Consider the following 27,215-nt stretch of genomic DNA (forward strand, 5'->3'; position numbering starts at 1 on the left):
GGTTGTGGGCCAGGTTCCCAGTAGGGGCCCGCGAGATGCAAGCACACATTGATTGATGTTTCTCTCCCTCTCTTCCTCCCTTCCCCTCTCTAAAAAAATAAATAAAATCTTTTTTTTTTTTAAACAGGGTTCAGTACTATCCATGGTTTCAGGCTCCATGGGGGATCTTGGAATATACCCACTGCAGATAAAGGAGGACTACTGTACAAGAAGCTGAAGTAAGACTCTGGCTCCGTAGCTCAGTTGGTTAAATCATCTCTGGATGTGCCATGGTTATGGGCTCCATCCTGGGTCAAGGCACACAGAGGAATCAATCAAGTAATGCATAAATAAGTGAAACAACAAATTCATGTTTTTTTAATCTCTCTCTCCCACCCTCTCTCTAAATTAATAATTTTTTTAAAAATATTACGAGAGTCATGAGTGAGCAAGCACGGGGCTGTTAGGAAGCAGGAGTGAAGCACTGCCTAAATCAAAGGAACTTGTTTCTCCGAGCACTTTTGGCAGTAATTCTGGCAGTGAAGTTGGCAAAAAGAGGAAAAAGCAGTTACTTCAGAAAAACCTGTAAAGATGCAAAAACTGGTGAAACTCAAGAGCTCTGTCATCTTCTAAGCAGAGCAGCAGCAGCAGAGATGATAACATATTTCAGATTGGGAAAATGAGGTATGTCAGCCTTCCCGACTTTAAAGAAAAAGTCCTTATTGATATTAGAGAATATTGGATGGATCCAGAAGGTGAAATGAAACCAGGAAGAAAAGGTATTTCTTTAAATCCCGAGCAACGGAGCCAGCTGAAAGAACAGAATTCTGACATTGATGATGCAGTAAGAAAACTGTAAAATCATAGCCATATAAAACTTGCACTAGTCTAGTTGTTTTAACCTGTCTTTTTACATTGGCTTTTGTTTTCTAAACTTTCTTCCCCAAGCTATTGTATATTTTGATTTCAGAACAATTTGTAAGAATGGTTTTTTTTTTTAATGTGCCTCATTAAAAACTGAGTGAAGCTCATTGTCAACTTCATTAAGGAGGATCGCTTTGTGCCCACCATCTAGTGTAAAATAAAATCATGTAATAAAAAGTATTACGAGGGAAATATTTTTATAAGGACATTAATCCTAAAAATCACAAAATACAAATAAAGCTCAGTCACCTAAGAAATTATTACCATGATTGGGAATCAAGTAAATGAACTTGGGAGGTCTTGGCTATGAAGCTATAAGGAAGTACCTATATCAAAAAAAGAGCAGTGGGGAGCCAAGCATTTCTAAAAAATAAAATTGCCACAGTGGTCTCTGGGAGGGGGGACTGGAGGCAGAGAGGAGTGAGGCAATGAACTATGCCTTCTAATTACAATCCCATCTGCACAGGTATTACTTCGATAGCACTCAAAGCACAAAATTTTAAGAAAAGTAATAGTGCTGAAAATACCCCAAAATAAAAGTCTATTAATTATTACATATGCTCTCAGTTTTCCCTGTTATCGGAATTCACTTGGAAAATATATAAAGGGGCTAAGATTTAAAAAAAAAAAAAGCTTATCTGATGACTGAAAATCTTCAAAATGACTGACGCATTAAAAAAAGATTGAGTTTGATCCCCACTGTTGTGGCTCAGTGAATTAGATGCCAGCATGCGAATGAGGACAGGCGCAGGGGCGGGGCGGTTAGATCCGAGCACAGGCTTGGGTAGAGGCCGGCTGCCGCGGGGGCGGGGAGGCGGTGGGCGCGTGAGCGGCAACCACACAAGGTATTTTTCTTCCTCTCTTTCTCCCTCCCTTTCCCTCTCTCTAAAAATAAATAAATAAAATCTTTTTAAAAAATTAAGTTTCGAGGTCAACGCTGGGAATCAGGTTCTGAGCCCCGAAATTCGGAGCACAAGCTACCCAGTTCGCTAGGCTGGGACGGCAACAAAGACTCGCCGGAGGAGGTGGGCTAGTGACGTCACAGAGACGCCCCGCCCCCTTACGCTGCGCACTAGGGTGGCCAGAAGGTTTCAGGCGGCGCGGGCGCCATCTTGCAGGAGCCTGCGGCCGAGTGGGAGTCGAGTGGAGCGGCTATAGTTGCCGACTCTTTTCTTCTCCCCACGGTCCGTGCGCGGGTTGATTAGGCCATCGGCCCTCAAGGAGTCTAGTCTCTTATTTAGTTCTGGGGAGCGCCTGGCCGACATGAGTGATGTAGAGGAGAACAACTTCGAGGGCAGAGTGAGTACAAAGCCGCGGGAGCCGTCTTCGGCGGCGGCCCGATGCTCGGGGTTTCACCGGGGAGAGCGCGGTGGGGCAGGGTTGCGGGGAGCCGTGCGGGGTCCGCGGGGAGCAGCCTCTGGAGCCATCGCGGTTGTTCCCTCACATCCCAAGATGGCTTCTGGGTTCCACTCCTGCCCCAAATACCACGGGTAACCCTTCTCCCCCATTTTTGGAGACTGATGCCTGGACTCCTGGGTCCGATTTCCCCCTGCAGTGCGCCCTCCCTTCTCGCCACCCCTGAGGCTTCCTTATCTCTGTTGCGAGGTGTGGGTCCCCGTCGCGGTGAGGCGGGAGGAGGCGGCAGGGAATTCCCCTCCGGCCGGATAGTGGTAGGTGCTTCCTGCGGTGGCATTTCTAGCGACCTCGAGCATCGTGGAGGGTCTCGGGGTCGAAAGTGCGCGGGGCTGTCGTCCGGGCGGGGAGAAGCTGGCGTGGGACTAGCTGCGGCCTGTGTCTCCTTGGCTCTCTATTGCAGTGAGCGGCCGCGTCTCTGTTGGAACCGGCGGCGTTGCGTCTATAAAGGCGAAAGCCTTGAGGTTGAAGGTGGGACGAGCCTAATGAAGTGGTTAGTCAACGACCGCAACGACCCTTAAGCGTACTTAAGACGAGAGCTGTGAGGGGAAAACTACGCAAGGAGCCCTTTCCCCTAATGTCCCTTCTGCTTCCATTTCAAAATGAATGTGGAAATGCTATAACGCCTTATTTTTCTGATTCCTTGATGTTGGGTTATTTTTTTCCCCCCCTCTTCATTATTATCCTCAACTTCTAATACTTTTCTTCTTGTAGCCTTTCATCTAAAAACTGATCACTCCTTTACAGGTTTCTACGGTAAAAAAAAAAAAAGAAAGAAAGAAAAAGAAAAGGGGTGGGGGAATCTTCTGTCTTAAATCTTACATAACTGAACATATTCATGGCTCAGTATTTTAAAAATAGCTAGTCGGTTTATACTGTGTTCTAACTCAAAACTGTAGCTAAGAATTACAGGCCCTCTCTCATTTCTCTTCTCAACCAACAAAGAGGGCTCAAAGGTTTTGATTATTTTGGGTCGATGAATATAAGCCCCTGATAGGTTATCCTGAACTTAAATACACTAGAACATTTATCAGTGTTGGAGTTATTTCCGAAGTTATCCTCGTAGTGGAAATAGGCGGGAGTGAGTGTGAAACCCCGAAAACAACCCCCGGAAAAGTTGGTCCGTCTGCTGTGTTGGTATTCTAGTCACTAGGAAACGCATGAAAAACACTTGAGGGGTGTGCTGGATGGAATGCATTTTGCCTGTTTCAGAGGCTCAGCGTAAACACCTGGACCCAGACGGTGAAATCAAGAGGTCGATTTAGGCTTTGTTCTTCTTGAGAGATTTAAATGGATGATAAACAAAAAGGCTACTTTTAATGGATTTTTTAAAAATCTGGATTTTAAGATTCGATTTTTAAAAATATAAACTAGAGCATAGATACAAATTAGTGGTTGAACTTGCTCAGTTTTTTAGGATGGGGTATTGCTTGTCCAACAAAACTGTTTAAACTCATGTAATATTTGGTCGTGGCTATAAGCTGCTTGTTTTGAAATATTTGGTAGTTATGGGAAGAAATCCTGCTGCCCATTACTCTTCATTTAACTTTAGGATAAAAAATCATTTTTGTTAATGTTTGTTTTAATTTGATTTGTGGGGAAATGAAATGGACTTACTATTTTGGACCTTGTTTCCCTTGTTTTTATTTTTCAATTAGTCATCAAATCAAGGAATGGAGCAAGTTTAAGATACTTGTCACTTTACCCAGATAATATATAATAATATAAGATTTCACCCAATTTTAAGCTAGAATGTACATAGGTGTTGATTTATTTTTAATACAAAAAGGGTTTTTACCTCCCCCCTTAATTGTGTTTATAATCATAGAAAATACTTTTTCACAGGTGACACCAAAAGTGTGTTTTAGTGTGAATGAACTCGAATGAATACATCCTTGCTCGTGTGTGTGTTTGTAGGTTGAGGAAGTTATTTTATTTTTAATTGGTTAAAGAATTAGGAATGCCAGAAGCTTTTCTGGAGGTTTTACTTTTTCTTTAAATTTTTTCTTAAAACTATTCACTAGCACTTTTGGTTTTTAAAGTGAAGTGATTTTTTTTAATCTGCTAACCACAAACCAGCAGTTTATTTTTTTATAGAATACAATTGTTGTGTTTTTATCTTTGTGTCTAAATTTAGAAAGGCTCCAAAAAAAGGATTTGAAGGTATTTAAGTAGTTATACTTCTAAATTTTTAACTATAATTAGAGAAATCTGACAGGTCAGTATTCAGATTCGTTTGTTTTATCTACAGAATAAACACATTTAAACCCCATCTTACTGAAAATCAGATTTTTAAAATTAGAGGGCAACTTTCTAGAGACTACAGAACACATTAAAGAAACAGGGCTAATAATAAGACTTTGGACTTTTCGGAATCCACGCTCACCCCAAAAAAACTCTTGACATACTTTCTAATTTACTTTTCACACTAATTTTTCAAAAGCTTATTACCATTTTAGAAATTAAAAACTGAGGCCCAGAAGACCATGCAACCAGGAATCTGAGATGTACAAGTCCCAGTCATTTGCCCATTGCATACAACACTATGTTGTATATATTTTGATTTATTTTTTTAGAAAGTGCACTATACTTCATTGTCTCTGAGCCATTAATGGATTTTGCTAAACCCAGTTTACAGGAGCTTAATTTTCCATTATAGATTAATGTCTCTTCCATTTTAAAGGATTGCAGAGTAAAAGAACTTTAGGAAAGAAAATATAGTTGACTCAATTTAGTTATAAGTAACTCTAACTAAGACTTAACCAACCAAAATTCCCTTCTGTCTGAGGTCAAACTGTTGAGCATCTATGGCCTTTTTACTAAAAAAGCCAGATGTTCTTCAGGGAAAAAGAACTTGAAATCTTATTTGAGGTGACTGACAACTCAAATCTGGGTAGAGTGAGTATAATCAGGTGCTGTGATAGAATTAATAAGGGATTCAGAAAATGGAGCTGAGCAATTCTGTGAGCTCAGGAGAGGGAAAGCTTTACCTAGTATGTGAAACTTTGGATTTTATGATGAGGGAAATGAATATTGATTGTATGGGTGTGAAAATGAGTAGGTTGCTAGAATAGTGAGAGGTGATAGATTTGACTAAATACGCAGTCAGATAATGGAGGGTTATGTAGATAATTGTAGATTTATGAATGTGCTGTAAGGAGCCATCTATGGATTCTTAATTCTAGGAGTGGCATAATGAAAGGGGTTTTAGCAAAGAACAGAGACATGGGTACAGGAAGAGCAGCAGAGCACAGTTGAAATATTTAAGGGAGGAAATGTGTGAAAAACCTGGTCTAAACAGGACATCAGTGGCATGTCAAGAATGAATGAGGCATTTTTAAGGGCTCTGGGAGAATAATAATTCCTTTAAAATAAATAGATTCATTAAAGCAATTTGCTTGGGACATGTATATCAAGTTAACAAATATTTTAAGTGAAAATATCTTTTGGAGCTTGGAGTTAGATTGGTACTTGAACTATGACTCTATGTGTCATCCTCATAAAAAGAATGAGTTGTTTGCTTCCCATAGCTTCAGCTAAAATCAGGGCTTCGATGTGAAAAAATGTTAGTGTCCTTTAGAGAAATTAAGGGGGATTGAAATTAAGCTTTTCTTATCATTTCACTTATTTTATTCCCCTCCTCCCTTGGTTATTTTAATGAAACTTAGAAAAAGATTGAGTCCAATTTTGTGCTCATAGAGTGGGGCCCAGTGTTTTTAATAGAGGTTATTGATTCTTTATTGTGTGGAATTCTTATAATTCCACAATTGTCTATGCTTCAAATACAGTTTAAGAGGAAAAATGCTATTCATTCTTGCCCCCTTATTTAGAACTTATTCCTACTTTTTCAAGAGACTCATAGAATTCCCCTTAATATATATGATTGTTGACTGGATGATAAAAATGAAGAGCAAAACAAAAATTAATAAAAATTCATCTGTACCAATTTGGAATTAAAATTTATATGTTGATATTTTGTTGAACAACAGAAATAGGTTTATTGAATTCCTATTTTACAGGTAAAAATGTTACCACTTTAGCTTTTTTAAAAAACAATTCAGCTTCTTCAATTTAATTTCCCTCTGTCATCACATCAATATATTATAAAAGGATAAGGCTTCCTTTCATAAAGTAGGAGTTGTACAATATTAAACTTGAAACAATCTTATTTGTCTTGGGTTTAATTTATCTTCCTAAAGATAAGTACTGTCATTATCCAATTTTAATGCTTTTTTTTTTAGTACTCCCATCATTTAAACAAAGAATTTGTAAAGTTCAGGAAACATTTTAATACTCAAGTTTTTATACTTGATATTCTTTCACTGAAGGGTACTAATTTGCTCAATACAGGTAGAAGGTAGGGTTTTTAAAAGGAGCAATGCTACTAATTGTACAGTGCATAACTAATTTTACAGATTTGTCATTGCTGCTGATGATTTGTACCATTTCTAGAAGAGAATAAAACAGTCGGGATCTGAAAGAATATCGAGATTTAAATATTTCAGATTAAGCTCCATTAAAAAATACAAATAAACATTATGGACTTAATTTTGTAAATGAACTAACATTACTTACCTAGGGTATAACAAGTGTGAAATGGCTATAATAATCAGCATAATAGTTTACTAGAACTTACCAGACAGTGTGGAAACTGTAGTGTCAGTGGGTGCTTTGGCATCAAACAACTAAACCTGGAACCTTTGTAATTAAAACTGATACTTTTTCATATGTCCTAACAGATTTAGCATGACAGAAGTGGAGGTGAGAAAATAATAAAGAGCAGGTGGGGAAAAGAATCAGTAATGTCTGTAAAAGAAAATTGAGGGGAATAATGAAAATAAACGTGGTTCCCCTCCCTCCTTTAGGTTACTGCCACGTACAGTTATGTATAGGCCTTATTGTCTCATGGTTTTCACAAAGGTATGAGTGACTAGGCCTAACCCATCTGAGGTAGAGGAAAAGTTAGGATTTTTCCTTGAAATTAAGGCCCTGTATTCTTACTCAAGATTCATAACTATTTCATGATATTAGAAGATGAGAACATAAGTAGAGTGTTCTGTGACAGGTTCTTATTTTAGTAGTTTGCTTTTAATTGCTATTTACTGGCTTTTATTATGCCTAAACCATATTAGTTCTTATAAACTTGTTTTCTATACTTTACCTTTGAAATTGTCACTTATACACTAGCTTTTTGGATATAACAATTGATCGTGGCATATAAGCTGGCAGGCTTATGAGCCACATTTAAAATCTGTATAAAATAAATTTTACAGGTGATTTCACATTTGTGACATGAATTTGATTATATATGTATAAATGCCGATTTTTGTTAAGTGTTCCCAAAATTTTATTCCAAACATAACAGGGTATAGACACATAATAGTGTTAGAATATCTCTCAGCCTTTGCAGATATAAAAACCACTTTAACCTCACTCAGATTGCATCATACAGGTATGGCCTTAAAGGGAAATCATTTAAAAATAGCTGATATTAGGAACAAGTGGTATTTTCTTTTTTAAGAAATGCTCTAATAGCAGTTGGGGATTAACAGTTGAGACTGGGAGTATTTTCTGTTACAAGCCTGCAAGTTTGTGAAAGCAGCAGCCTAGCATACTCAAGACAAACAAGGCAGAACTGCTATTTCTCTGGACTGAACTTAAAGAATTGAATGAACACAGGTTTATTATACATCCTAAAAAGTGAAGTTCTTAGTACAATGAATAATGTTACTTGGGTGAATTAAGTTCCGCCCAACCCTGACACAATTTACCTAAATGCACTAGTGTATTTCTGTGGCAATAGATATCTAATTTCATAAAGTAGTGGGAAAATGTATTTTGAGGAAGTTTGTTTTAAAAAGCTTATGTTCTATTCATATAGACTTGAATTTGTGTAAACTTGGCACTAATACTTGGCATAGAATTTGCCTTGCTATATAATAGGATGGGTTATAGCATAGCATTTATATTGGTTTATGTGTTTATTTTAATGGGCTTTTAACTACTAAGCATATATAGTTGGAATTTTTTCCCACCTATAATACACTCACTTCAAGAAAAAGTGCAGTTATTGCTTACTATAGTAGTTGTTGGTATTCTGCAACAACATGCATATATTGAATAACCCTTTTTCCGGATTCAAAGAATAGTATGTGATTGCTGGGGTTATTTTCAGTGTGTAAAATACAGTTGTATTTTAACAGAAAACAAAGATTCTTAGACTACTTTATTGAATACCCTTAACTTTCTTAATATTTTTTTAGTTTTGACTGTGTCCTTCAGCTACCATCAGAGGTACCTTGATGGTAAAGCATAAATAAAAGAATAAAAGAACAAACATTATTTAAGAAGGTTGTACAGCCAGAACCTTTTGCCTGGCTTTTGGTTTATAGTGGTTACGGTAGAATGGAAGCCTGTTTAAGATTTATATTAAAATTTGTGATATGATATGGTTACAAGTCAAAGGTAGAAAAGGATAATCTAGCATTCGTCCATAAAGGCTTATTGTAGCCTGGTTTCTAATGCACACTACAGTGAAAGTGACATTTATTTGATACCAACTTTTGAGAAATAAGTTGCTTAAAAATGATAAATATTAATATCATATTTCTGTGTGTGAAGACTGTTTAACTACTTCTTACGACAGGCCTTTTTTGGTGTAATAGGAAAAAATTCTGAAGACTTAAAGGGTTATTTTATGCTTCGTTTTTTTTTCTAATTTTTATTTTTTAGTTTACCTTTTTTTGTTTTTTCTTTGTAGTTTATTCTTTAGGTTAAGTTTACTGATGGTTGATTTATCTTTTTAATCTTGCATCTCTAAATTGTTCTGGGAGTTTAAACTGATAGTGACAACTTTGAAAGTAGACATTAAAGAATTTAAGAGGACTGTTTCTTAACCTTGAATTATTCCATGAAGAAATTTATGCAGATTTAGGGTCCCTGATCAAAAAGTAGTAAGTTGAAGAGCATGCAACAGAGGACATTAGGTTTTTGTAACACCTTGGATAATTAAAAAACAAGCCTTCTTTTAAAATATGCTAGTGTCTTTTGAAAAGATACTGTTGTGTCTTAAAGCTTTGTTAAAAAATAAAGGGAAAATAGCATTTTTCCAGTAATTCACTATATTTAAAATTTAAAATGTTATTGATTACCTTGTTTACATTAGCTTCCAAGAAAAAGGCAATATTCAGTACTACTGAATAATTTTCAACTATTAGTCATGCTTATAAAAGATTTGAAATTCACATGTACACATATATTTGGACCATTAAACATTTAAGAATAAATTTGGGATTTTACTACTATAAGATTTGATTTCTGTCCTAATAAAATTAAAGGACTTACAGTGTCACAGAGCACAATGCCTTCTGATATGTATGTATAATAAGAGCTATGGTGATGTTCATAGACAGTATTCCATCTGTTCTTACCCACGTAGTTAGTGAACCAGCCTATGAGACTGCAATTACAAGCACATTAGCTGTACCCTTTTTTAAAAAGTACTGAATGCTGCTTTTACAGTTTTTCAGTGAATGAAAGTGCCTAAATTGCTGTTACTGTTCCAAGCATCTGTCCAGAGTGTGGGAGATGTAGTGAAGGACTTACATAGATGGCTAAATGGGAAAGGTTAATATCGAACAGGAAAGGTATATATTTCAGTTGTGTTTTCATCAGAAAAAATAAATATGCTTAGCATCAGTACAGTTCTTGACATTAAACTAAATGTAAAGGGAAAGTTTTAAGAAAGTTGTATGGTAGGTAGCCTTATGGTATAAATGAAAATTGGTGTGAAATTGGGATAATATTTGTACTAATAATCAAGGCTTAAGAGAACAGAGAAACCAAACTGCCCATTCTACTTTGGTCATAAGTGCCTCATGTATCTATCAATTTTAAAAACAGGCTTTTAATCAGTTGAAATTATTTCATTTAGAAAGTTTTTTATATACATATATTCAACTTTTTCCAAAGCCATTCAGTTTACAGGTGTAGGATATAGTCACTAAAGGGAGTACAAATATATGTAACTGCATAAATCTGCAAAAACTTTGTACAAAAAGAGGTGGGATCCAAAATAAAGACCATGGTATTAATTTTGTAATAATTTTTTTGTGCATTATGATACTTCATGAATAATACAGAATTTAAAAGTGGCACAGTTGCAAAAATACATATATTAGGAATTTACAAGCTGGGGGAAAATTTAAGAATTTTATGCGCTCTTTTCCCCTTACTTTTTTCAGAATGCTTGCCTTACTTTAGACTATATCTTCCTGGTTAAGTCAGAGTGAACAAAGATAGTGGTCAAACAAAATTGGGAGGTGTTAGTAATTGTAATAATTTTTTCTTCTACTTTGAACCTCAGTGTGTGTCCTGTAATGTTTGAGTTTTGATAGGTATATACAAATATTTCAGGCTAGGCTGCTTTGCTTTAATTATATTTTGCTATCTTGGCATGGCTTAGTGAAAGCTTATTTTAAGATCACTAAGAATCTTCAGGTTATAAATTAGTGAAAATGTAAAACATAGGCGGGGGGGTTACAGTTCAAGTTAGATTTATGCTTGAATTAAGTATTTATATTAAAATTGTTCACATTTTAGGAACTAGGATGAAACATGAAAGGGGAGGAGGGTGAAGAATATGGTAAAAACATTTAGAAAAATTAGTGAATTATCTTTAATTTTTAGAAATTAGACTTTTGAACAATTTTAAAGATTATAAAATTGTTTTTTTAAATAAACTAGTTATTTGCACTTTACCTGCTGGCTTTTCCATTTGGTAGATAACATTCTGAACTCCAGCAGAGTTTTATAATCCCCACGTGCTTAAATATACTAAATGTTCTTTTTCCATTAAGGTTAATGTTCGTGAAGAAATTGAAGAGTTTTTTCCAAGAATGTGGAAGATAAATCAAGATAAAAGAAGGCTAATGAAAAGTATTAAAGATCAGAAAATTAAAATTGAATGGGGGAAAAAATTGAACAGAAGATTGGTCAGATAGAAGCACTTGAATATTTTTTTAAGGCTATTTTGAATTGTTTGAATTGGGGAAGAATACACGAAGTATGAAAAATGAAAAACTCAATGAAGAATGAAGAGAAGTAGAAAGCAAGAGTGAAGTAGAATTAAAAGAATCTGGAAGAATGAATGGGTCCTAGGTTAAGTAAATGTATGGTTTATGTTCCAGTGTCTGTATGATCAAGTTGTAGATGAATTTGCATGATTACTTAGTTAATAGAGAATTGGTGATCTGGTTCAAGTAGGGAATTTTTGAGGACAGTTAGCAGTATTAACAATGGGTTATTAATGAGCTGAAATTTTTTCTGGAGGGTGTTGCCTAACCATTTGTTTTCCAGGAGCAATCAATATAAATAATTACGGTACTTTAAATGTTAGGTGTTAGGCATCTACATGACCAGTGCCATTTGTAATACTGTCTTCTTTGTTAGGAGTCTCGCTCTCAGTCAAAATCTCCAACGGGAACTCCTGCTCGTGTAAAATCGGAGAGCAGGTCAGGATCTCGTAGTCCATCAAGGGTTTCCAAACATTCTGAATCTCATTCTCGGTCAAGATCAAAATCCAGGTATGTGCGTTTAAAATAATACTTAAAATGCGTTCCTTGGATTTGTCAGGGCAAAGTGGTTTTTGCCAAATCTCATTTTTGTAGCATTTTGTATAGACATTTCACCAAAGATTGAAAATCGACGTTTTCTCAAACTACATATGTAGTTTACATACAGATTTTAGAAATGAATAATTCTAGATAAAGATGTAGATGAGGTAGAATTATCTCTAAGCACAATCTATCAGATACTAACTGGCTGTTAAAACAAATTAAATGTCACTTGATTTAAATGTGCTTGTTATTTGATCATTTGTGTTTGATTTTACTTCAATAATATTTGCACAACAAAAAAGGTAGTTTTCTACGTTGGAGACTTGGCATGTAATTTAGTGCAGAGAAAGTTGATGTATGTATGTATGTATATATGTTCTATTGGTTATCAAAATGATGTGAGATGCTTTTTCACAATTCACATTCCAGCTACATTCTTTACCTGAATATTCTGATTTAGGTCCAGGGTGGAACTCTGGTCAGATGTAATTGGGGGAGTGGGGAGAGGATTCCTGGGTGAGAGAGCCCCTGCCACTACCCGCTCAACAAATGCTCTAGTAGCCACTGTAGGGTTCACTATATCAGATGTCCCAGGTGTGCTGGGTGAGGGCAAACAGTTAGTTTGATAAGTCCTTTTAATCTTTTGGTTAGAGAGAATTTATGTTTTTGAATAGGGTCGTCTTTCAGGGAGGCATGAGACAGAAGAATTAGTGAAAAGACTACTTTCACTGAGATCTACAGCTATGTCTTTTTCTCTATTGTATCCATCCCAGTCCTTGATTTACTAACCACTCTAATTAAATCTACATATGCAGAATAGCACTGAATGGAATTTGGGTATAGAAACAGAAATGAATGTGTTTTCATTTAAAGTCCTTAGCATTTGTTGACCTCAACCTAGAATTCTTTTCCCTCAGATATTCTCTTATCACTTGATTCACTTCTCTGCTCCTGTATCATCTGAAAAATTAAATAACAGAAACTTTTTATCCCTTAAATTGAGGCTCTACGTTAGTGCTGAGGAAAATGGGAGATACTCTGTTCGGTATTCTTGCACAAACACGTTTTCTTAATACATACATAGCACATCCCACCCCTTAATGATTAATTTCTTTTAGATAGTAGGCTACTTATTTTATTTCGTTCCTACTTAGAAGCTTTTGTTGCCCTGGCTGATGTGGCCTAGTGGGTTGAGCACAGGCCTGTGAACTGAAAGGTCACTGATTCCATTCCTGGTCAGGGAACATGGCTGGGTTGCAGGCCAGGTCCCCAGTTGGCAGAGTGTGAGAGGCAACCAATCAGTGTTTCTCTCACACATGGCTGTTTCACTCCCTCTCTTTCTTCCTCTCTTCCCCCTCTCTCTAGAAAAAAATAAACATCTTTTTAAAAAAAGAAAACTTTGTTTGCTTCTTTCAGTAAATGTATACTCTTGGCTTGATACTCAAGCTTTTATACAGTGTTGTCTCGATCCTTTCCTAATCTTCACTCTCATTAATTCCTTGTAGATTGTACTGTTCTGCAGTTTTATGATCATGTGTCCATGTCGAGGAACCTTTGCTCTTGCGATTCCTAGGACACCTTCCCCCATTTATCTTGTAAAGTCTGTTAAGTGTCCTGGTCTTATTGTTAGCCTTCTTTGTTTTGAATAGTCTTCCTTCTTTAGTTTTAGTCCTACACCCACATGCTCTCTTTTTAAACTTTCTGGCCCTTGGTATTTATAACATTTATTGAATGCCTTATAGGAGTTATTTTGTATGACTATCATCACTAGTGGTCTGGGTGTTTAGTTAAGGAGGGGTCATATGAATAGTAGAAATTGTTTCATTAATAGGGAAAGAAAGAGGACTATGAGATTGACTGGAAATACTCACACAGGAAATGAACTAGGAATCAGTAGTGGAGAGATGGGTGAGATGCTGTAAAAGCTTGATGAAAACTATTAGATGAGAAGGGCATTTGGGTTGGTGAATGAATGTAGTAGGTGCTAGATTGCAGCAGACTAAAGATGGGAAAGGAAATGATACTTAACAGTGAAGGGAATACAGCGTTCTTTTGGAGGTGATGATAAGTGATTAACGAAATGATTGTAATGTTTTGTCTTTTTTATGGTAAAATACACATAAAAATCTTAACCATTTTAAAATGTATAGCTCAGTGGTATTACCTACATTCACACTGTTGTGCAACCATCACTATTATCCATCCTCATAACTCTTCATCTCTTGTAAAACTGAAACTATACCCATTAAACAAAGATTTGCCATTTTCCCCTTCTCCCATCCCCTGGCAACGACCATTTCACTTGGCCTTCATGATTTTGACTGCTAAGTACCTTATGTAAGTGGAATCATACAGCATTTGTTTCCTTGTGACTGACTTATTTCATTTACCGTAGTGCCCTCAAGTTTCATCTGTTGAATGCTGCAGAATTTCCTTCTTAGTGGTAGTTGGGTTTTGATTTTGTTTTTTAAAGGAAGTAGGGCCTTAACGTGCTTGTAAGGTAAGGCAAAAAGTGGATGTAGGAGAGACAGACTGAGAACAAGGAGACTAATGATTAAGGGAACAAGAGGAAAACTACCGTTTCCACAGAAAGGAGCTGAGAATAAGCAAGGATTATATGAATAGGTCCTTGGCATTAGCCATTTGTTTCAGTGTTGCCTAAATTTTTTTCTCTCTAAGGTCAAGGTCGAGGAGGCATTCTCATAGGCGTTACACTCGATCCAGATCCCATTCTCACTCTCACAGGAGGCGATCTCGAAGCAGGTCCTATACACCAGAATACCGACGTCGAAGGAGCCGAAGTCATTCTCCAATGTCTAACCGGAGAAGACATACAGGCAGCAGGGTATGTGGTTTTTAAAAGTTAATGAAAACTTTGTATTTCTTTCGTGTTTAGTCCTATGGCATAGTATGTTGCTTTATGAGAACCAGGCCATTGTTTAAAAAGTAGTACTCAAGAATCATCCTTGAGGGTGTGGACATTACTTAATATACATTTAAGTATATTTCCTTTTCTTGACTTTGAGTAGTTAAAAGATATGAACTTTGGGGAGAAATGATATGTTCCAAGAATTAAAATGAAAGGCATAAACTGAGTTGAGAATATTGAGGTAAAAGGTTCTATGACGGTTGTGGGGGTGGACAGCAAGTAAACACTGTAGAAATGGCTAGTATTCATAGTATGAGCACTGTGCAGAGTTCTTCAATATGTTTAATACTCTGCACGTGTGTGAGGCAAGTTACTGTGTTATGGGTAAAGAAATGGAGTCTTTTCTTTTCCTAAATATTTTATTTGTTTTTAGAGGGGGGGTGGGAGGGAGAAAGGGAGAGAAATACTAATCTGTGGCCTCTGACACGCCCCCAACTGGTGACCTGGCCTGAAACCTAGGCATGTGACCTGACTGGGAATTGAACTGCGACCTTTCGGTTTGCAGGATGATACTCAGTCCACTGAGCCACACCCATCAGGGCAGCAAAATTGAATCTTGAATGTGTGGCATTGAAGTTTATTTTTGGTAACTGTCGGGAGCCTAGGTTTCAGTCAGACTCTCGACCCTAATGTTCCTGTGTTTAATTACTATGCTGCACTTCTCCCATGTTATACTGCGTCATTTAACTCCGGTGGAATCTGCTAAGGAATGAAAATGGGGGCAGGGGGTTCTTAGCAGCAGTTGCAGGTGAAGTCAGAGTAAGTACACATCTATAAAGGATGTAAAACATTTGCATAAACTAGAAATATGGCATTAAACTAAGGATGTAATCTTAGTATATTCTGGAAATTGTTGGGCTAGAAGGTAGGATTGGTCTCGCCCCACTCCCCAACAAGGCCTTCTTTCTTCCTTTGTTCATTTCATTTCTTTTTAGAGAATGGGGAAGTTGGGGAGAGAAAGAGCAAGGCTGACCTATATAGCTCAGTATAGGCATCATCCTACAAAACAAAAGGTCACCACTTCGTTTCCGGTCAGGGCACAAGCCCGGGTTGGGGGCCAGATCCCCTGTTCGGGGGTGTGCAAGAGGCAACCAGAGAATGTTTCTCACCCACATTGAGGTTTCCCTCCTTTCCACTCTCTCTAAAAATAAATAAAATCTTTAAAACAAGACTCAATTTCCTTATAAATAAATAAAGTTTTGTTTATTATAAATTAATGAGAGAGAAGTAGGGAGAGAAACATCAGTGTGAGAGAGAACCATCAGTTGGACCTGGAATTGAACTCTTGACCTCTTGCTTTGAGAGATGACACCCAACCAACATAGCCGCACTGGCTAGGGCATTGAAAATAGGCTTGTTTTTATTCAGGCTACAACCTGAAGTATATTCCAAAGAAATATATTTTGACCTGTAAGACATAACTCATCTGTATTTCCCCCTCTTAAATTATTTCCAAGTCTCTTGAAACAATATGGTCTTTGGGTATTGGGTGAGGTGTTTTAAGCAAAGTATTTCTGTGTTTTAATATTCATTTTAATTTGGAGGTTAAAATTAAATGACATCCTTTTTTATCCTGCAGGCAAATCCAGACCCCAACACTTGCCTTGGAGTGTTTGGCCTCAGTTTGTACACAACAGAAAGAGATCTTCGTGAAGTATTTTCTCGATATGGACCATTGAGTGGTGTCAATGTGGTTTATGATCAGCGAACTGGACGATCACGAGGATTTGCTTTTGTATATTTTGAGAGAATAGATGACTCAAAGGAGGTAGTTTTGTTTTTATAGTTGTGATTTTGAACATTTTCTGATATGCATGGTTATAGTATTGAGTTGCTATTAAAAGTTGATTAATAGACTCCCAGTTCCATAAACATTATGTCCTCTCTCATTCTTTTTGTTTGTTTGTTTGTTTGTTTTTTAAACTTTTTTTTTTTTAATTTTACTGATTTATTTTTAGACAGAGGGGAAGGGAGAGAGAAAGAGGGAGAGAAATATCAAAGTGTAGTTGCCCCTCGCGGGCCCCCTACTGGGGGCCTCAGCAACCCAGGCATGTGCCCTGACTGGGAATCCAACCAGGGACCTTTTGGTTGGAAGGCCGGCACTTAGTCCACTAAGTCACAGCAGCCAGGGCCCTCTTTCATTCTTGACCTGATTCAAACTCTGCATCTTAGTGTTAAAATTAGAATGGCCAGTTTCACATTCCAGCTAATACTTTATGATATAGGCATATTCTTATCGAAATCTGGCCTTGTAAAGTGAGATGTATATGTTTGAGTTAATGGAAAAAGTGAAGTGTGCGTTTCTTTTGAATAAGCTTTACCTATACCCCAAGCAGGTGATTCTGTTGACTTTTTAGAATTTACAGTGTTTTAAGTTTAATCTGTTTAATTTTAATGTCTAATTAGCTCCCCATGTATACATACAAAACTTTGTTTTTTCTACTCTTAATATTCATCTATCATTCTGTTCTATTACTGAAAAACAATATATGAAGTAGTGCTGTTAAATTTTTGGTGCCATTCTTTTATTTACTGATTGGCTGAATTTAGGGAGGGAGCCAGGGAAACATCAATTTGTTCTACGTAAACATTCATTGGTTGATTCTTTTACGTGCCCTGCCCGGGGATCCAGCCCACAGCATTGGTGTGTGTGGGATGACGCTCTAACCATCTGAGCCGCTGCGTGGGGGCCTGTTTGGTGCCATTCTTAGTTTGTCAACAGAAGGGTCTGAAATGGTGCTATTCAATGTAATAAGTATTGGATTGTAAAGGAACCAGTAGGCTTGCTTTCTCAATGCTAAAAGTTAAGTTATTGAATTAGAAAACACCACTCTAAGGAATTTGAAGCTCATTGTTAAGGTTTTATCAAACCTTAATAAATGACAAGTACTAGCATTTATTGTACCATTTTACTTGTGACAGTAGTTGGATATGTATTATTGCTGTATGCATCACCTGTGCTTCATTGCAACATAAGCAATCATAATAAATGTTAGCATGTCTTTTAAAAATAATAGAGGCTATTGGCATGTAGTAGATAGACACTGGGGATGATATTAAGCGTCCTATGGTGCGCAGGATAGCCACCCACAGCGGAGAACTAGCAGTCCCAAAATGTTGACAATACTGAGGTTGAAACCTAGATAAGTCTGTAATACTGCAGGTTGTAAGTCTTTTATGCAATAGCCATTCTAATGTTTTGCCAGTATTAACTTACTTACTTACTTTATTTATTTATGCTCGCCCCCCCTTATCTCCCTTATCTACAGGGGATATGTTCCAAGACCCCTAGTTGATCCCTAAACTGTGAACAGTACCATATTTTTCACTTAAAAGAAGCACTTTTTACAGCTTTTCTTTGGCATGTCTGAATTTCCAGCATTGCTGTTCTAGTGCTTTGGGGCCACATAGGGGTGACTTGAACACAGGTACTGAGATACTGTGACAGTAGAGACAACTGGGACTTCTGTGATGTGACCAGTGGAGGTGGGGAGAAATAGCTCATACAGTGTGGGTATGCTGGACCCGGATGACTTACGTCCTGGGAGGGGCAGCGCACAAATTAAAACTCATGAATTATTTATTTCTGGAATTTTCCATTTTGTCTCCTGGTTGGACAACTGAAACTGCAAGGGAGAGGTACAGGGCTACTATATTTGTCTCTTGCTTATTCCTGTTCTCAATTAAGGGGTAAAGTTATAAATTTAGGAATACCAAGATCTGACTTGAAGTGAACGTTGAAAAGTGTGAGCAGTATCACAATTTTTGTCCTATCTCTTGATTCTTCTTCCCCCAGGTTTATTTCTGGGTAAAATAAAATGAAAATAGCAACTTTACTTAGTTCCAAAGAACTTCATGCAAATTCGTTAAAGTAGTTGAATTATTACTGCATTTAGTGGTATTAGTGTCAAAAGTCAATGTGATAGGCAATGCAAAATGCAGGTTAAAGATAGGCGCACTTATTGACAGGCATAGAGGTTACTTTATATTTGCAGTCCACTGGGTGGCGGTGTGTTCCTGAGGGCTGGCTTCACTAGTTTAGACTTGACAGTTGAATTGCAGTTTCTGCTTTGAGTTGCCCGGACCGAAATTAGTTACTGCAGCCTCCGTTATCCAGGCTCACCTGAGTCCTTTAGTTCCTTCTCCATGGCTCTGGCTGTCCCCAGTCATTAAGCATAGGCCTGCATGTGTCCATATGTACATTAGAATGCTCAATGCAATTGACATGCATATACAAGGATTAATTTGTAAAAATCTACCTCCTGTTGTTTGAAGAAAACTGTTTCGAGAATTTTAATTCATTACAGTTTTGGTAATGTCTCCTGGGTGAACTACGCATGACTTTCTGTGCTGCTTCTTTAAAGGCTATGGAAAGGGCAAATGGAATGGAGCTGGATGGTAGAAGAATTCGTGTGGATTATTCTATCACCAAGAGAGCACATACACCTACACCAGGCATCTACATGGGCAGACCAACTCAGTAAGATTTCGAGTTTCCTAAGCTAAACTGCTGTAACCAGAAGCCTATCAGAAATGTCTACAGAATTTGGATTAGTCAAAAGATAAAATTTTTTGTATAATTGAAATGGAAATGTATTTAATTTGTATACATTCTTTGAATCATTTATTTCTTCACTTCTTTATGTATACAGTTGACCCTTGAACAATATGGGGATTAGGGGCCCCAACTCCTGTGTAGTCAAAAGTCCATGTAAAGCTTTTGACCCCAAAACTCAGTTTTTCCTTAGTATACCACCAGGAACTAGTTCTAAGACCCCCACAAATACCAAAATTTGTGGATCTTAAGTTCCCTATGTAAAATGGCATAGACTCTATGACCCTCTGCATTCACAGACTCCCAAACATTGATTGAAAACAGTACAGGTATATATTGGGGTGGGAGGGCAGATATATAGATTAAGAGACCCAATACAGCCCTGGCCGGTGTGGCTCACTTGATTGGAGTGTCTCTGTAAGCTAATAGGCAGCGGTTCAATTTCCAGTCAGGACACATAGCTACATGCAGGCTCTGTCCTGGTCAGGGCACATGTGAGAGGCAACCAGACAGTGTTTCCTCTTCTCCCTCTCCCTTCCCTCCCCTCTCCCCCTATCTCTCCCTCTTTTCTCCTCTCTCTGAAATTGGTGAGCATGTCTTGGGTGAGGATTAAAAAATAATAAACCCATATAGTTCAAGGGTCAACTGCATTTATGTACGTAAATTATCAGCATGGGGATAAATGAAAACTATTGAAGTGCATTGCCGGTTCTTGATACTACACAAATAGAAAAATCACTATATAGTAGAAAAAAAATTTTTTTAAGAAAGTATTTCTTTGTATTTTTATGTGACCTGGGAAGCTTCTGTGTATAGGGAAGGGTTTTACTGATACTAGCATTTGTTTAAGAAAAAAAACAAACAGCTTTCATATTATGTATAACACAAATGGGGCCTTTTAAAATTCTTGATGTTTTTAAATTGCTTTGAATTAGTCTTCATGACACACATCTTAGCATTTTGGTATTGTTTCCCAGCACAGTTCATTTCACCTTGTTGAGAATGTCCTGCTGACTTAGGTATGCATTAATAGGAGAGCAGTTTATAGTTAGGAGAATTCTGTGAAATCTTTTTTGGTTATTTATGTAATGACTAAGAAGTCAAAGGAAAACACCATTGGTGGTAGCAAACTTAAGACATGGATGTAATTGGCATATAAGGGTTATTTTTTCTCCCATATCTCACTTTCTTCCTCCATTTTATTTTACTTAAGTACTCTTTTGTATTAAATGATACTAGAAAATAATCATTCACATTGATGTAAAATTTTTACTTTTTTGTAGTAGTGGCGGTGGTGGAGGCGGAGGCGGTGGTGGAGGCGGAGGAGGTGGCAGACGTCGAGATTCCTACTATGATAGAGGATATGAGCGTGGTTATGACAGATACGAGGACTATGACTACCGGTACAGGTAATGTTCTAACTTGTGGTTTCTGTTCTAAATTAGCTGGTGGTAGAAATATTTGGCACTTTGCATTTATGTTTGATATGTATTAATAAAAATATTGAAAGGATTTTTATATGATGCTGTCTTTAAAAAGTAGGAAAAAATGATTTTCTCAAGACTGAGGACAGAGGTTAATTATCTATACTTGGCCAATATTTTTTTGTGCCACATACTTACCATTTTAGTATCATTGGCACACAGAGAACTTAATAGTTACCGTCTTGGGTTCGTTTTTGTTTTTGTTTTTTTAAACATTGGGGAAAGTACAGTCTTTTTATTTATTTTCAATTTTTTAAAAAGATTTCATTTATCTATCTTTAGAGACAGGAGAAAGGAGGGCAAGAGAGGGAGGAAAAACATCACTGTGTGTGAGATACATCCATCTGTTGCCTCTCAAACGCCCTCAACTGGGGACCTGGCCTGCAACACAGGCATGTGCCCTGACTGGGAATTGAACCAGTGACTCTTTGGTTCATAGGCCGGCATTCATTCCGCTGAGCCACACCACAGGGAGGGTTTATTACTTTGAATGATGGGGAATTTTTATTTTCATCTGCCTCAGTGGCTTGATTATGAGTGTGCTAAGTAATTTTTTGTTTCCTACAGAAGAAGATCACCTTCTCCTTACTATAGTCGCTACAGATCACGATCAAGATCTCGTTCCTACAGCCCAAGTACGTAGTCTTGTGTTTTTCAGCATTAAGAACCTCATTTCTAACTAATGGTTGACTTTAGGATATTAGGATACATGGTAAGTGTTAATAGTTGGAAACATAATAGGCAAATCAAACTCTAATTGTAACTTTTTATTTTTTTTTTCTCTTTCAGGACGCTACTGATAAAGAGAATGGTTGCAATTAAGGATATCTTTTTCTCTTTCTCTTTTGTTGTTTAATTCTGGATTTCCCTAAGCTTCTAACCCTTCCTACTTCTTAAAAAGAACCCTTAAAAAATCTTTGGTTTCTTTAGCATCTACACTTTGTCAATTGTATTGCTGTTTTCCACCCCTTTTATTATACTCTTAAAGATGTGATTGTTGTCATTTTGAGTAGTTAAACATCTTGAGTAAAAAAGGAACCCCTAGTGTTACGCTTTGTAAATGATTTTTTTTTTAAGGTTGCTTTTATAGAAAATTAATTCCAGGCTAATCAAAAGAAGAAAGAAGTGATCTTTTTAAAGCTTCTTTTGTGTTAGATACTATATTAGACATTGTATTAGAAATCTGCATTTAAAACAAACTCCTTTTTCAATTTACTTTTGGGGAAGGTAGTAACACACAAAGTAGTTCAGTCATGTCAAGTTTGTCTGGGGTGGCATGGAGCAGTCAAATAGTTGAGTGTAGAAAGTTTGAAGCTGTAAGAGAAAACGCTTGGTCATTTCTTTTGAGATACGGAAAATTTGAACCTTAAAAATTACATCGTTTCTTTAGAGATGGAAAGCTTGTGTACTTCTATAAAACATGTATTTAAAATACATTTGTTAAAATTTAACAAACTTAAAGTGTGATTTTTGTGTTGAATTTATTGAAGTTTAAGTATTCCTTTAATCAGTGAAGGACAGCCCTTATTATTTATTACTTAGAGCAGTTGTATACTTTGCTGTTAGAAATTTTGGTATTGGGACATTGGTTAAGCAGGCTATTGTATAGCATAGAATCCTTAGTGGGTTATGTATGAGGGAAAGTAGTCTCCTTTCAAATAAAAGTTAATTTCTTTGAAAATGGAACTGTCTCTTTATTGTGTTGCAATGGGAAAATATAACTGGATTGATTTGGGAACTATTCCTTTGTTTTTCCTAACTTTTTTTTTTGCTTATACCTAAATGTAACCCTTGTCTCTTATTCAGCCTTTAAAAACCTTTGTTTTATTCACGGGTTTTTTTTTTGACCAGGTTGTAAATATTGAGAGTATTCCTTATCAAGCACGATGCTGAAGGAAAGATAAAATGGTTCATGTCTTCAAAAAGCCCACATTCTAGTAGGAAACACACTTAGACTATACTGTAATATTAAGGGGGGGGCGTGTTTTAGCCAAGAGATGGCTGATGTTTTAGGTGGCCTTGGTGAGAAGGTATAGGAGCATGAGCTCCTTTGTTTTCTCCCTTAAAGCAGATATAAAATTAGATTATTATGATCTGTGTAATAGGGGATCTATGGGATTGAAGTACGTCAGACATCCTAATTGAAAAGCTGACTTTTTTAAATGTCTTTTTAAAAAAATCACCAATAAAGGCTAATGAAAGAAAAAAGCAGTTGTTGGTCCCTGGAGGGCTTTTGTTCTTAAGCCGTGCTATTAAAAAAATAGGATTCATTGCCCTAAAGAGAATATTAACCTGTTGCTATGGGGATACTTTAAAATTTAAGCAGTATATCAACAGAAAGTGGAAATAGCCACAATTTGGAAGAAAATAACCTTATGAAGAGATCATAAACATAATGTGTTAACGTACACATCTGTGGAAAGAGAACAGGAAAGTAAGTGGGGAATTCAAGTTTAAATAGGGCATTCTTTGAAGTTTTCCCTGAGTAGATGAAATTAGAGTAAAATCTGAAGAATGAAAGGAAAGGGAGCCTTGTAGATATCGGGAAGAAGACTGTGAGGTGTAAGGAATAGCAAGTGTAATGGCCTTATGAGGCAGAATAATACCTGGAATGTTGGAGAAGACAACGGTGATAAACATTAAGAGCTGGGCTTTGCTGGGGAGGGGAGGAGGTTGGGAGGTGTGGTTTCATCAGTGGAGGCAAGTCTTATAGAAAGCAACTGCTCTCAGAAGTGGGCGTGTGGGTATAATGTCGCGGAGCGATGGATATAAGGCTTAAAGACTAGATGTGCTACATTGCATGGATGTGCAACATAGAAATAAAAGGTATTTCGGGGCTTTTCTGTTACCTATGTTAAAGTGGAAAAAATTTTTTCAACTGATTAAAGATAAAAACTTATTTCTAACTCCTTGCAATAATGGTTCTTTTTTGGGTTATGGAGCCCTTAAAAATCTGGAAAAAACATTCAATCTGTCTTCCTAGAAAAAGTGCACCTATAAAACAATTTGTACAGATATTTGGGTTTTTAATTATTTTTTTGCATAGAATAAAATCTGTAAGAACATGCACCAGTTTTCTAATAGTGAGTTACTATTAGAAAATCGAATTAGTTACCTTGTGAGGTAGTCTGGAGAGGAACTTGGAGAAAATAGAACAATTTTACATACAAATTCAGGAACATTATGCATACCTCTGAGGAAAAAACCTGTTACGGACATTATCCATGGATTCAAGAAATACAATTTTTCCTGGCTGCCTGGTTTTTAGGATGTCACTTAGAACATTTGAATTTCCTAGCACCTTGAAACTATGAAGAATAAATACATGTTGCTTCATTGTGGCGTTAAAAGTCTTATTTGTAATGTAAAATAAAGGTTTATTCAAAACATGCATACCCTGATGCCAAACTTAATTCTTTAGGTTGTGAATTTCCTTTTTCCCACCTAATGAGTTTGGAATTGAGTGGATTAAATTGTCAAAATCAGTGCATTTTTGTATTATGCAAAATGAAATGGTTAAGGTAAGAAACACCATCAATGGGGACTAAGGAATATAGAAAACAAGAAAGGCCCAAGTAACTTTCAAGAAAGCAAGTAACACATAAATGGAATACCAGGTTTTGTTAATTTCAAGTTCCCACTAACAATTTATGAAAAGGAGATCTTTTCTTGAAGCCAAAGGTGTTCGGATTTTACTAAAGGAATATAAGCTAGGCTCTTGAGTTACACCACAAAATTACTTCAAAATGTAAGTGAGGTTAACAGTTCTCAAAACAATATGGCGAAATAAAACTAATGGAACTGGGATGGGGGGGACCACATGGTAGTACAAAGAAATAACATACATAGTCTGGCATTCTGTTTGACTAATTCTGCCCGACACTTAACTTTGGTAATTGACCCCAAGAAGGCTAACCAATAGGGACACCCTGCATGGTGTTCAGAGGTTAAAAAGAAAATGGTTGCTTAACTCTGAAACCAGTCGAACCCTCACCCTGATACTGTGATGTGAGTCTAGGCAGGTATCTCTGATGGTAATTTAATCCAGGAATAGACTTTCATGGCAGAATTTTAAGACTTCTACAAATACTGCATTTTGTGTGTGTGTAAATTTGAGAGGCTTCTCCATACAGGAAATGTAATATATTTTAATAATGAGTTGGGGATAATGTTGAAAAAATTGACCAAAACTCGAGAGAGAGAGAGAGAGAGGGCCTAAATAGACTGCTCCCCTCAGAGATGAGCATTAACACATGGGTAATTGAAGGCCCAAAGTTTTAGGACAGTATGGCTCTCAGCACTTTAATTTAGAAAAAGTACTAAAGAGAATGGGGAGTTAGCATGTAATTTGTAGAGTTTAAGTTGGAGAAGATGAAAAAATGGGATGGTAATGGTTGCACAATGAATGTACTTCTGTTACAGATCTGTGCACTTAAAAATGGTAAATTTTATGTCTGGCACACACAAAGCAAAAAAAAGTTCCCTAAAATGAAGATCCACACATAATCTAACAGTACTATTTCTCACTTGTGTTCTGTGGTTTGAACCTTGCAAAGTGGCTACTAGGTAACCAATGAGGTAATTGCTCGCTTTGTGAAGGCTGCATCACTGGTTCCTGGAACAGACCCTGGTATGGAGTAAATGAATATCCAATTAACACTTGTCTAAATGGATGAATGAGGACAGTAACATGGGGAAATGATTGGTAGAGCCCATCACCTTAAAGTCCCAATCAGAAAGTTCCATGAAGTTAAAGAGTTGAAGTATAAAAGGAATATGACAGAAGTCTAGGCTGAAAATACATTCAATCATGATGACCCTGAAAAAAGAAAAGGAAAAAGGATGAAGAATCACTTTTAAATCTGTTAAGGAAGAGAAATGGCAATTTAATATAATTATAAAAGTATTGGTGCTTAAGTCACCTTGTAAATTCATTTGTATGGAACAGATCCTTAATACCAGGTAAATGTTGTATTTGATATTTATAAAATCAAGTGCAGAAAAATCAAATAGGAATGTTTTTTTAAATGAGACATGAATTTTCAAGTACTGAACATTAAAAATTTTCACTAACCTCTTTGTAAAGGTATACATGTATTTATAATTGAACTTTTAATACAGTTACAATTTTTATATTGTTTTTATGCTCTGCTTTCTCAGGGTTATTTGTGGTTTACATTTCTCGAAGTACCATAAACTTAATAAGTGCAAGAATCAAATGAAGAAACTAGAAACATTTGTAGTCTGGTATACATGGATTTGCAGTCCATTTATGTGCATTACTGAGTGGGAACATCAAATACTACAAAAACTCCAATCCATACCCCAAATGTATATATACATGTAATGGAGTTCCAATTAGAATGCTATACTACATCCATCAAGGTGTTGTCTTAAACTCCAGCAAATATTCAGACTTCGGAAATTACATTTAAGTCCACGTTTAGCATCATACTCACTTAGAAAAATACAAGATGGGAAGCAGCATGCAGCACCCGGCATTCCTCAGGAGTCCTTGGAGCAGTGCACACAGCAGTGCTAAGTAGGTACAAGGAGATGTAATCCTCATTGCGGAAGTGCAGGAGTCACCTGGCATAAGATTATGCATCGGTACCCAATGTCTCTCCTAACAGCTCCATAAGCATAGCTTCCAAAGTTCACAGAAGGCGTAGCTAGTTACGTCACTGCAGTTGGAGCCTTCAAGGTATGGTGCCCCATCAGGTAGTTTCTTCTAGTCGTGAGGCAATTCAGCAAGTCATTTTTACCACAAGCAAATGTGGAATTGGCATACTGTCATTATCAGGGTGCCAGAGAAACAAATTTAAAGAAAGGTCAAATTCTCATGCAGAAGGGGAAAGCGTTTTGATGACCAGTTAGAATAACCCCTACAAGATGGAGGGTTTGGGGAATGAAGGACATTCCAAAGAGCGTAGAAGAATGTACATTGGAATGCGTAAGACAGGAAGAGTTCGGAATAGATCAAGCACACATGAACGTTTATATGATAAAGATGACATTTCATTTTGGTAGAAAAGGCAGATCAAAAGATGGTAAAATTAACTATTTAGAAGAAAATAAGTTTATCCCTGGCTGGTGTGGCCCAGTGGATTGAGTGCTGTCCTGCGAAGCTGAAGCTCACTTTTTCAATTCCCAATCAGGGCACATGCCTGGGTTGGGGCTAGATACCCAGCTGGGAGCTTGGGAGAGGCAACCACCTATGTATCTCTCACACATTGATGTTTCCCTCTCTCTCCCTTCCCCCTCTCTAAAAATAAATAAATCAGCCTTATTGGGATACCGTTTACATAAAATTC

General features: G+C 36.9%; 1 protein-coding gene across 7 annotated transcripts; it reads left to right on the top strand.

Moving 5' to 3' along the window:
• Positions 1 to 1,992: 1,992 nt before the first annotated feature.
• On the top strand, positions 1,993 to 22,569 carry TRA2A (transformer 2 alpha homolog). Of its 7 annotated transcripts, XM_054564370.1 has the most exons (10): positions 2,099 to 2,202; positions 2,720 to 2,809; positions 11,175 to 11,486; positions 11,767 to 11,900; positions 14,679 to 14,778; positions 16,442 to 16,630; positions 19,227 to 19,342; positions 20,701 to 20,826; positions 21,469 to 21,536; positions 21,691 to 22,569. In XM_054564370.1, the coding sequence occupies exons 5-10, from the start codon at positions 14,746 to 14,748 to the stop codon at positions 21,699 to 21,701; spliced, it is 543 nt and encodes a 180-aa protein (XP_054420345.1). In that variant the 5' UTR covers positions 2,099 to 2,202; positions 2,720 to 2,809; positions 11,175 to 11,486; positions 11,767 to 11,900; positions 14,679 to 14,745; the 3' UTR covers positions 21,702 to 22,569. The 7 variants fall into 7 exon arrangements, with proteins under 7 accessions (XP_054420342.1, XP_054420344.1, XP_054420339.1 ...); XM_054564367.1 differs by lacking the exon at positions 2,720 to 2,809 and having other exon boundaries at positions 1,993 to 2,202; XM_054564369.1 differs by lacking the exon at positions 2,720 to 2,809 and having other exon boundaries at positions 1,993 to 2,202; positions 11,175 to 11,475.
• The last annotated feature ends 4,646 nt before the right edge of the window (positions 22,570 to 27,215 follow it).

This window comes from Pteronotus mesoamericanus, unplaced genomic scaffold, assembly GCF_021234165.1.
Source record: "Pteronotus mesoamericanus isolate MK-2021 breed Mesoamerican mustached bat unplaced genomic scaffold, CSHL_Meso_final scaffold_85, whole genome shotgun sequence".
NCBI classification, from domain to species: domain Eukaryota; kingdom Metazoa; phylum Chordata; class Mammalia; order Chiroptera; family Mormoopidae; genus Pteronotus; species Pteronotus mesoamericanus.

Excerpts from the sequence above, each read along its gene's own strand:
- TRA2A (XM_054564364.1), top strand. The coding sequence starts at position 2,167 with ATGAGTGATGTAGAGGAGAACAACTTCGAGGGCAGA. Across the intron at positions 14,779-16,441 it reads GAAGACATACAGGCAGCAGG|GCAAATCCAGACCCCAACAC; the intron begins GTATGTGGTTTT and ends TTTATCCTGCAG. Across the intron at positions 20,827-21,468 it reads GACTATGACTACCGGTACAG|AAGAAGATCACCTTCTCCTT; the intron begins GTAATGTTCTAA and ends TGTTTCCTACAG.